General features: G+C 35.4%; 1 protein-coding gene across 1 annotated transcript; it reads left to right on the top strand.

The window, feature by feature from the left end:
• The first annotated feature begins 697 nt into the window (after positions 1–697).
• On the top strand, positions 698–2,798 carry LOC147393730 (BAHD acyltransferase DCR-like). Its single transcript, XM_086456864.1, has 2 exons — positions 698–1,162; positions 1,763–2,798. The coding sequence occupies exons 1-2, from the start codon at positions 698–700 to the stop codon at positions 2,651–2,653; spliced, it is 1,356 nt and encodes a 451-aa protein (XP_086312990.1). The 3' UTR covers positions 2,654–2,798.
• The last annotated feature ends 9,226 nt before the right edge of the window (positions 2,799–12,024 follow it).

The raw sequence follows: 12,024 nt of genomic DNA, 5'->3' as shown, positions 1-12,024 counted from the left end.
TGATAATGATGTTCATAGTGATGATGAAGATGACAATACAGTGGTGATTGTAATAATGATGGTGGTGACCACCATAATAAGGGCATTGAGGTTATTGTACCATTAATTTATAAAAAAAGACCAAAGTCAAGGGATAAATCATCAGTTTTACATAAATGTAGATGGGCATGTCATAATTTAAAAAAATAAAAATAAAAATAAAAATGACATTTATAACCTAAAAATGTGGATAATCCCAAAGTTTTGAAGCATGGCATCAAATTTACGTTACTTGTTCCAATTTGCAAGTTTACACTTTACAAAATACAACAACTATAATACCATTTTTTCCGATCGAGTTTTATAAAAATTTGTAAAAAAAAACTCATTTTATTCTTTTCTGACTTAAATATGTGAATTAATCAGAATAATTCAATAATCCGGAGAATAATTTGAAAAAAAAAAAAATTGACAAAAAATTCATGAATTTTTCGCGAATTAAACAGGAGATTGCAAACAAGGATTTCATCACCTTGAGAGCGTCAGATTTTGCTGAGTTGGGTAATCATTAATCTTCTGAAAAAACTACTTTTGATTATTTGAAGATTCATAATTAGACCCAAGAACAGGAAACTATAAGAAGGGACATTTATTAGGTCTAACTCCTTACTTTTAATTCTCATCTTAATCTTTTCAATTGAGTTTGAATCATCAAATCATGGCAACTGAACAAGGCAAGAAGAAGGAGGAGGAGGTTATGAAGGTGAAGATCATTAACAAGACTAGTGTTACACCAAGTAAGAAACTAGGAAGACAAGAATGCCCTTTGATTACATTTGATCTTATCTATGTGACCTTCTATTATAACCAAAAGGTTTTAGTTTACAAAGGTGGTGATTTTGAGGAATTGGTGGGGAAATTGAAAGAAGGGTTAGGGGTAGTTTTGGCCGATTTTTATTTTCTTGCAGGAAGGTTGGGGAAAGATGAGGAAGGAGTGTTGAGGGTGGAATATGATGATGTTGATGAGGAAAATATTGGGGTAGAGGTGATTGAAGCAGTGGCTGAGGAGATAGAGGTATCTACACTGGCAGTAGAGAAAGCCTCTCCTGTTCTTCAAGAAATCGTGGCGTATACAGGTGTCATGAACTTAGAGGGTCTACATCGACCACTATTGGTTGTGCAGGTTAGCTACTCTCATTTTTTATTACCTATTAATTTGTGGGAATTTGATAAAACTTAAATAAATAATTCAAAAATCCAAAATATCACCAACCATGTAAGAAATAACACACGATCCCAACCATGTAAGAATAACATCCAAGGGTTGAGATTTTGTGTATCTAGATAATACATATCTTGATGATACTTATCTCAGGATCATCATGTTTTAACATGAACCCTTAAGACAGAAAAAACTTTGAAGGGGCTAGCCCGCTTTCAATTTTGGAAAGAACACTCCTTTTTTTTTTTTGGATTACATGTGTTGTATTCAGGGAGGTATCTCAAATATTAATAAAATAAATAAAGAGCGTGAGAAAGCCACATGTCACGTTGAGAAGAGGATTCCTCGGGATAAGTGTAGACCCATCCCCCTTAATAAATGCTCAAAAGTGGCTTTGATGAACGTCCAAAGCATCCACACTCAAAAAGAGCTCTCTAAATGCTGTTTATCCCGAGGAAAAAAGATCTATGATTTCATGTTCATGCCATGTCATCCGAATATTGACCGAGGGAAGACTTTCTGGTTAAAATATCATTATTCATTTGTTACTGTACTGCGCAGTTCACCAAACTGAAAGACGGAATCGCGATAGGTTGCGCATTCAACCACGCCATCCTAGATGGAAACTCCACGTGGCACTTCATGGGCTCCTGGGCTGAAATCTGTCGTGGATCCCAAACCATCTCGGTCCCACCTTTCCTCGACCGTACCAAAGCCAGAAACACTCGTGTGAAGCTGGACCTACCAGAATCCGCTGCTGCCTTCGAGATGTCCACTCCATCATCCAACGGTGAAATCGAGCCAGTCCCAAATCTAATAGAAAAGATCTTCAGATTCTCTGGGCCCACAATCGACAAAATCAAATTAGAAATCAACTCAAACCAATCCAACGGCTCAAAACCATTCTCCACCTTTCAATCCCTAGGGGTCCATCTGTGGCGTGCCATCACACGTGCACGCCATCTAAATTCGGAGGATTACACCGTCTTCGTATTCGCCGCTGACTGCCGTAAAAGAGTTGATCCACCGATGCCGGAAAACTACTTCGGAAACTTAATTCAGGCGATATTTACTGTGACGGCGGCCGGACTATTGTTGCATAATCCGCCGGAGTTCGGTGCGTCGATGTTGCAGAAGGTTATAGAATCTCGTGATTGGAAGGCGATCGATGATCGGAGCAAAGAGTGGGAGAAATCTCCAAAGCTGTTTCATTTCAAGGACGCCGGAATCAACTGTGTGGCGATCGGAAGTTCGCCGAGGTTTAAGGTTTACGAAGTGGATTTCGGGTGGGGGAAGCCGGAGACGGTGAGGAGTGGATCGAATAACAAATTCGATGGGATGGTGTATTTGTATCAGGGGAAGGAAGGAGGGAGGAGTGTGGATGTGGAAGTGACTTTGGAGGCTGGGGCTATGGAGAATTTGGAGAAAGATGAGGGGTTTCTTATGATTTAGTTTACTAGTTTATAACTGTTTTTAAGGAGATCTTTTGTTGTTGTGTGACTTGTGTGATGATGTGTTTGTGCGGGACTTCTTTCTGTTTGCCTCTGTTTCCTGACCCTCTTCTAGAATAATCGGTGAAACTTTTGTTTTTTAATTATTTTCTATGCTTATGCTTAAATTTATTGTTGGAGTTGTTTTTTTTTTTTTTTATGACTATATAATATAAATTATAGGAAAATGTTGAAATAACACAAATTATTTACTGTGATTCTCACAAGTCTGATGTGGGATGTGCACATAATTTCGAGATATGAGTAAAAATCATCTATAGTTATGTATGCATGTCCATGTCAGAATTGTTAGAATCACAGAAGATACTTTGTGTCACCCTGGATGACTCTAAATTATAATACTTATTTGATAGAGCTAAATTGGGGATTATAGGTGCATTTGTAATAATGTTTATGAGATGCATTCTATCATTATTGAGGTGCATTTTTTTTATTTTATATTATTGGAAACTCTATTTTTAATGAGTCCAGTAACACGATGCTGTCAAGATTTGAACGCAAGTCTCTGTTATCAATCCCTATAGACTTGACCAACTAAACCCATATCATTTTATGTTGTCATGGGCTAAGCTTTTTTAATGAGATCCACTAACTTGATGAAGGTAAGAATCACATAAGTCTATGGGGTAGGGATCTTTGTAGCACATTTTTACTATTGTTCCTTGTAGCACATTTTAACGATTGAGAGAGTTCCATGTCATCGAGACATTAAAGATCTCATCGTTTAAATTTTGAAATTTAATGACCATCCATTTTTAAAGTCTTCTTATCAGACCAATATATATATATAGGGTAGCGTTGAATGGCAAACTTTTTAGCAAACTTTTTGGCAAAACATTTTTCAAAACATGAGTTAGAGGTTTTGGAATGGGCTAATTTTTGGTAAGGATGATCTCTATGGTGAGGAGATCATCATCACCAAAAATCAGCCCATTCCAAAACTTCTAACCCCATCAAAAACAGTTTACAAAAAATGGACGGTCCACAATTTTTCAGCTTGTAAACATGGGTTAGAAGTTTTGGAATGAGCTGATTTTTGGTGAGGATGATCTCCTCACCGTAGAGATCATCCTCACCAAAAATCAGCTCATTCCAAACCTCTAACTCATGTTTTGAAAAATGTTTTGCCAAAAAGTTGACCATTGAACGCCCCTCATATATATATATAGGGGGCGGTTCAAGGGCCATATGAGAAAACATATGAAAAAACTTTCGTTTTTCAAAATAAGAGTTAGAGATTTTGGATTGAGCTGATTTTTTGCAAGGATGGTCACTATGATGAAAAGATCATCCTCACAAAAACTCAGCTCAATCAGAAACTTCTAAATCCATCAAAAGTGATTTACAAATTAGTGATAAAAATTGATAAAAAATCGACGGTCCATATTCTAAATCACTTTTAATGGGGTTAGAAGTTTCAGATTGGGCTGATTGTTTTTTTGGATGATCTTCCCATCATAGAGATCATCCTCACAAAAAATCAGCTCAATCCAAAATTTCTAACCCATATTTTAAAATTTTAGTAAAAACGAAAGTTTTTACATATGTTTCCTCATATGGCCCTTGAATCTGACCCATATATATATAGGGGGCGTTCAATGACCAACTTTTTGGCAAAACATGAGTTAGAGGTTTTGGAATGGGCTGATTTTTGGTGAGGATGATCTCTACGGTGAGGAGATCATCCTCACCAAAAATCAGCCCATTCCAAAACTTCTAACCCATGTTTACAAGTTGAAAAATCGTGAACCGTCCATTTTTTGTAAACTGCTTTTGATGGGGTTAAAAGTTTTGGAATGGGCTGATTTTTTTGTGAGGATGATCTCCTCACCGTAGAGATCATCCTCACCAAAAATCAGCCTATTCCAAAACTTCTAACCCATGTTTTGAAAAATGTTTTGCCAAAAAGTTTGCTAAAAAGTTTGCCATTGAACGCCCCCCATATATATACCTATGTTTTGAAAAATGTTTTGCCAAAAAGTTTGCTAAAAAGTTTTGCCCTTGAACGTTACCCACATATATATATATATATATATATATATATATAGTAGCGTTCAATGGCCAATAGTTTTGCAAACATTTTGGCAAACACATTTTTCAAAACATGGGTTAGAGGTCTTGGAATGGGCTGATTTTTGGTGAGGATGGTCTCTATGGTGAGGAGATCATCATCACCAAAAATCAGCCCATTCCAAAACTTCTAACCCCATCAAAAATGGTTTACAAAAAATGGATGGTTCACGATTTTTCAACTTGTAAAATGGGGCTAGAAGTTTTGGAATGAGCTGATTTTTGGTGAGGATGATCTCCTCACCGTAGAGATCATCCTCACCAAAAATCAGCCCATTCCAAGACCTCTAACCCATGTTTTGAAAAAGTGTTTGCCAAAATGTTTGCCAAGCTGTTGGCCACGGATAGGGACCCACATATATATATATATGGGTCAGGTTCAAAGGACAATCATTTCAACATATAGACAACGTGTTTTGTCTTATATGGGCAAAAATGTTTGGAATGGACTGATTTTTTGTGAGGATGATCTCTGTGATGAGGGGATCATCCTGGCAAAAAATCATCCCATTCCAAAACTTGTAACCCCATCAAAATTGATTTACAAAAATTGGACGGTCTAGAAGTTTCATAATGAGCTGATTTTTGGCAATGATGATCTCCTCATCACAGAGATCATCCTCACAAACAATCAGTCAATTCCAAACATTTTTGCCCATATAAGACAAAACACGTTGTCTATATGTGTGTTGAAATGGTTGTCCTTTGAACCTGACCCTATATATATATATATATATGGGGGCGTTCTATGGCAAACTTTTTGGCAAAACATTTTTCAAAACATGGGTTAGAGGTCTTGGAATGGGCTGATTTTTGTTGAGGATGATCTCTATGGTGAGGAGATCATCATCACCAAAAATCATCCCATTCCAAAACTTCTAACCCCATCAAAAGCAGTTTACAAAAAATAGACGGTTCACGATTTTTCAGCGTGTAAACATGGGTTAGAAGTTTTTGAATGGGCTGATTTTTGGTGAGGATGATCTCCTCACCATAAAGATCATCCTCACCAAAAATCAGCCCATTCCAAAACTTCTAATTCATGTTTTGAAAAATGTTTTGCCAAAAAATTTGCTAAAAAGTTGGCCATTGAACGCTACCCTATATATATATAAGGTCCCGTTCAGCACCCTAAGCTTTACCACACATTTTAACAAACGTGTTTTGTCTTACATGGGTTAGAAGTTTTGGAATGGGCTGATTTTTGGTGAGGATGATCTCTATGGTGAGGAGATCATCTTCACCAAAAATCAGCTCATTCCAAAACTTCTAACCCCATCAAAAATGGTTTACAAAAAATGGACGGTCCACGATTTTTCAACGTGTAAACATGGGGCTAAACATTTTAGAATGGGCTGATTTTTGGGGAGGATGATCTTCTAATCATAGAGATCATCCTCACCAAAAATCAGCCCATTCCAAAACTTTTAACCCATGTAGGACAAAAAATGTTTGTTAAAGTGTGTGGTAAAACTTAGGGTGCTGAACATTTCCCATATATATATATATATATATATGTATGTGGGAAATGTTCAGCAACAAACATTTTAGCAAACATTTTGGCAAAACATTTTTCAAAACATGGGTTAGAGGTTTTGAAATAGGTTGATTTTTGGTGAGGATGATCTCTATGGTGAGGAGATCATCATTACCAAAAATCAGCTCATTCCAAAACTTCTAACCCCATCAAAAATGGTTTACAAAAAAAGGACGGTCCACGATTTTTCAACTTATAAACTAGGGCTAGAAGTTTTGGAATGTGCTGATTTTTTGTGAGGATGATCTCCTCACCGTAGAGATCATCCTCACCAAAAATCAGCCCATTCCAAGACCTCTTACCCATGTTTTGAAAAATGTTTTGCCAAAATGTTTGTCAAAATGTTTGTTGCTGAACGGGACCCATATATATATATATATATATATATATATATATATATATAGGGTCCGTTCAGCAACAAACATTTTGGCAAAACATTTTTCAAAACATGGGTTAGAGGTTTTGGAATGGGCTGATTTTTGGTGAGGATGATCTCCTTCATCCTCACCAAAAATCAACCCATTCCAAAACTTCTAACCCCAGTTTACAAGTTGAAAAATCGTGGACCGTCCATTTTTTGTTAACCATTTTTGATGAGGTTAGAAGTTTTGGAATGGGCTGATTTTTAGTGATGATGATCTCCTCATCGTAGAGATCATCCTCACCAAAAATCAGCCATTCCAAGACCTCTAACCCATGTTTTGAAAAATGTTTTGCCAAAATGTTTGTTGCTGAACATTTCCCTATATATATATATAGGGTCCCGTTCGCCACCCTTAGTTTTACCACACACTTTAACAAACGCGTTTTGTCTTACATGGGTTAGAAGTTTCGGAATGAGCTGATTTTTGGTGAGGATGATCTCTATGGTGAGGAGATCATCCTCACTAAAAATCAGCTCATTCCAAAATTTCTAACCCCATCAAAATTGATTTACAAAAAATGGACGGTCCACGATTTTTCAACGTGTAAACATGGGGCTAAACATTTCGGAATAGGCTGATTTTTGGGGAGGATGATCTTCTAATCATAGAGATCATCCTCACCAAAAATCAACTCATTCCAAAACTTCTAACCCATGTAGGACAAAAAACGTTTGTTAAAGTGTGTGGTAAAACTTAGGGTGCTGAACATTTCCCATATATATATATATATATATATATATATATATATATATATATGGGTCCCGTTCAGCACCCTAAGTTTTACCACACACTTTAACAAACGTGTTTTGTCTTACATGGGTTAGCAATTTTTGAATGGGCTGATTTTTGGTGAGGATGATCTCTATGGTGAGGAGATCATTCTCACCAAAAATCAGCTCATTCCAAAACTTCTAACCCCATCAAAAATGATTTACAAAAAATGGACGGTCCACGATTTTTCAACGTGTAAACCTGGGCTAAACATTTCGGAATGGGCTGATTTTTGGGGAGGATGATCTTCTAATCATAGAGATCATCCTCACCAAAAATCAGCCCATTCCAAAACTTCTAACCCATGTAGGACAAAAAACGTTTGTTAAAGTGTGTGGTAAAACTTAGGGTGCTGAACATTTCCCTATATATATATATCAAACCAATATGTATATTGGTGGGTCAGGTTCCGTGTACATGTATATCTACAATGTGTTTTGTCCTATGTGCTTAAAAGTTTTGGATTGAGCTTATTTTTGTTGAGAATGATCTCTTATGATGAGGAGATCATCCTCACCAAAAATCAGCTCAATCCAAAAATTTTAACCTCATCAAAAGTGATTTGCAAAAATTGGATGGTCCACGATTCTTCAACTCATAAATATGGTGTTAGAAGTTTTAGAATTAGCTGATTTTTTGTGGGGATGATCTCCTCATCACAGAGATCATTCTCACAAAAAATCAGCTCAATCCGAAACTTTTAGTCCACATAGGACAAAACACGTTGTAAATATATGAGTAGATATGTGAGTACACGGATCCTGATCCTCTATACATATATATATATATATATATACACCAACTAATGTTGGGAGCCAACATTTTGTCCTATACGCGTTATAAGTTTCGAGATCTTCTTATTTTTTTGAGGATAATCTCTTCGCCATAGAGATAATTCTAAAAATATAAAAAAATCAGCCCATTCTAAAACTTCTAACCCTAACAAAAGTGATTTATAAGTTGAAGAATTGTAACCAATTAACTTTTACTGTTAATTTGTAAACCACTTTTGATGGGGTTAGAGGTTTAGAAATGGATTGATTTCCATGATAAAGAAATCATCCTCACAAAAAAAATTAGCCCATTTGAAAACTTCTAACACATATAAGAAAAAAAACGTCGGTTCCCAACATTACTTTTCTTCATTGACTGGCGAACTTGACTCAGGGAGTTATAGGAAAAAAGTGCTATAGAAGATTTGCTCTCAAATCTATGATAACATCGCCCATATGCTTTACTAAGCTACTTGGCACCTTGGTAGTGTATCTCATTATGATATCTTGAAGAAATAGATTAACAACAATTAGCACTAATTAGATTAGATTTTCCTTCCACATTAATGGATTTTGTTCAATCTTATATAAATTTGACATGCGTAATGTAATCCAAACATGAGGTACAAATCTTAATTGCTGGACCCTTTTCTCAAGGGAACCACTCTCACTTCAAAAGCTCGATCTCGCAATAAGGCCCTAACCACTAAGGGCTACATCTTCTACAAATGAAAATCAAGAACTAAGAAGCAAACGTAAAGATCAAAAATTTGTTTCATAGTTCAAAAGATGGACTATATAAATTTCAAATCTTAAATACAAGAACAAACCCCCAAATTAGGATTTTGACAGATTTTTTCATAATAAAAATACCTTTATTACACAACAGCTAATGGGCCTAGCATTTTTCGTTCTCCTATCTTGTCCTAACGTAAGGGCGTTCTACACTTTCTCCCATATAGTGCCTTGTTCGACGCCATCTAAATTCTGGCTTTATAGTTATAATTATATGCAAATTCTCTAAAGGGTATGTAGTTATGCTAATTACCTTTGAAATTCATGCAACATGTTTGGAGTTAATGAAGGAAATCGCAAATAAGATCCAACTGATTTGTACTAGATTGTAAGCCTCTCAGAGTAAGTAAAAAAACTGCGTTGATAGCAAAATGAGAGACCTCGAAATCCAAATCGAAGAGCACGTATTCTTAAACGTATGTCCATTGAGAAGGGTTAATAGATTTGGAAAGCAAAGTAAATTGAGTCCCCACTTCATAAGACCTTTTTAGGTATTAGCTAGAGTAAGGATAGTGACGTACGGACCATTGAGTTTAGTTTCACATCAAACACAAATTATCTTGTCTCTCTCCTTATAAGCTCCTGGGTCTCTTCACTCATTGCCAATTGGGTTTGAGTTGAACCCCAAAATTTATCATGATATTAGAGTGGTCATTTCTCTCCTCTATATCACCCAGTTCATATATCCACGTGCTTTGGTGCAGTCCAGTCCACACATGTGGAGGTGGAGGGGGAGGGGGAGGGGGGGGGTGAGTTTAGTCCCACATCGGACACAAATTATCTTGTCTCTCTCCTTATAAGCTCTTGGGACTCTCCACTCATAGCCAATTGATTTTGAGTTGGACCCCCAAAATTATCAGACTTGCACTACCACTTATACTAGTAAGGTGTATGACGTATTTCACATATCCTTATTGAGAAGATACTAGTTGCACCCAACCCACGTAATCCAACATAAGCAAATAGAGATGCATGGGGATTTGTCGTACCAAGAACGTCCTATTAAAATTGCAGATCGCAAAATCCAAGCACTCTGAAATGAGATAATTCTCCTAGTCAAGATAATTTGACAACACCATGGCCTAAAGGAAGCAACTTGAGAACAAGATAATTTGCCAACACCATAAATCTTTTTTCTTGAGTATCCCGAAGCAAAAGATCTACGGTTTTATGATGGAAGTGTATGAAAAAAGAGAGTCAGATTATCACGACTCTTAATAAATGGATATATTAACATATAGAACCGTGATAATCTGACTTTTTTTCTTTCTTATTAGTTATTAATTGAAAGTCTTCTAATTGGATTAGTGTTTTTTTTTTTTCCTTTATATTTGTTTTATTTCTGCTTTTTAAAATTAAAAAAATACATAAATAAGCAAACATAAGCCTTTTCGCTAAAAATCATACAATTCATTGTCATCATTTAAGCCTTATTGTAAAGATTTGGTGAAAACCACATCTTATGCCTTGGCAAGTACCGAATGAAATGAATGATTGGGATTCATTACAGTATGTGTCAAGTTTTTAATATCGATCGTGAACTTGACACTGTCTTTTCTTATTTGGGACCAACAATATAGTGCAAAGGAAACACTACACAGCCAAAGTAGGCTCCACATAGTGACCAAACAAAGTTTATAAAGTTCAGATCGGAATAGATCTTAACAAATCCCGATTTTGAATTCCCAAACGTGTCCTTAGAAATGTTATTCCCACATTTCTTTGGGTATTTTAGAAACACTCCCTATAAAATTTGTGATATTAGACTCACTTCCTTGTAAATTGCATGATTAGGCTTACCTCTTGACCATAAGTCAACATTGCATTTTCTTGATGATTTAATGCTGAAATTTTGAAGTTTTTGAAAATGTTGTTTAAATACTTAAATTACTAGATTAAAATTTGGAAAAGATCAAAATTTCTACGTTAAATCATTAAGAAAAAGCAAGGTTGATTTATGGTTTAGGGGGGTAAACATGATCTTGCATTTTGCAAGGTGGTATACCTAATATCACCAATTTTACAGGGTGATGTTTCTAAAATACCCTATTTCTTTTTATATTTCTCCCCTTGTTTGCAATTCGGAATATGGAAAAATTTTGATACATGAAAAATTCAAATTCTATTTGATTTTGGATTTGCAAAAATCAGGTCAAAATTTTGATAAACGAAAAATATACGACATATGCTTTATATGTGTATTATCTGTCTTATTTCAAGAATTCGAAAACCAAAAACCCGATTATATGACAGTGATGTTAATAGTGATGATGAAGGTGACGATACACTGGTGATTGTAATAATGATGGTTGTGAGCCCCATAATAAGTGCAGTGATGTTATTCTTCCATTGGTTTATAAAAGATGACCAAAGTCAAGGGATAAATCATCTATTCAGAAAATTAAGGTTATATTTTGCATAAATGTAGATGTGCATGTCATAATTTTTAAAAAGATGAAAAATCTAATATACAACATTTAAATATTGAAAAACGTTGATAAATATTTTTAGAAAGTATTGATAGCAAGAACTTGTTGATAATACGTTAAATCTACACACACACACACACAAAATCATTTTTTTGTTTGCTTATGTCAACTCTTCAAGGTCAACATGTATTAAGTCATGCCGATAAGATATATCTTACATGGATTAAACCATATAAGATGTGTCATTTCGACAATTTTTTGTTTTTTTTGTTTTTTGGTAGTTCTCGGGAATCATTCATTTGAGTTCAAACAAATGAAATAAATCAATAAGAAATTCTAGTAATAGAATGAGATTTCAATAGTAACCAACTTTCATTATCATAGTTAGTCGAAATATTGATTTTTAGAACCTTTTAAACTCTAAAATCAACAGAAAATGAAAGAACTAAGAGGAGTTCTTTTCGTCTTACCCAATGGATGAGCAAAAGTTTAGGGTTTTAGATTTCAAATGG

Source organism: Akebia trifoliata, chromosome 10, assembly GCF_017979445.1.
Source record: "Akebia trifoliata isolate Shusen 1 chromosome 10, ASM1797944v1, whole genome shotgun sequence".
In the NCBI taxonomy this organism is placed as follows: domain Eukaryota; kingdom Viridiplantae; phylum Streptophyta; class Magnoliopsida; order Ranunculales; family Lardizabalaceae; genus Akebia; species Akebia trifoliata.
Note: the sequence above shows the minus strand (reverse complement) of the source record. Positions and strands in the feature narration are given on the sequence as shown.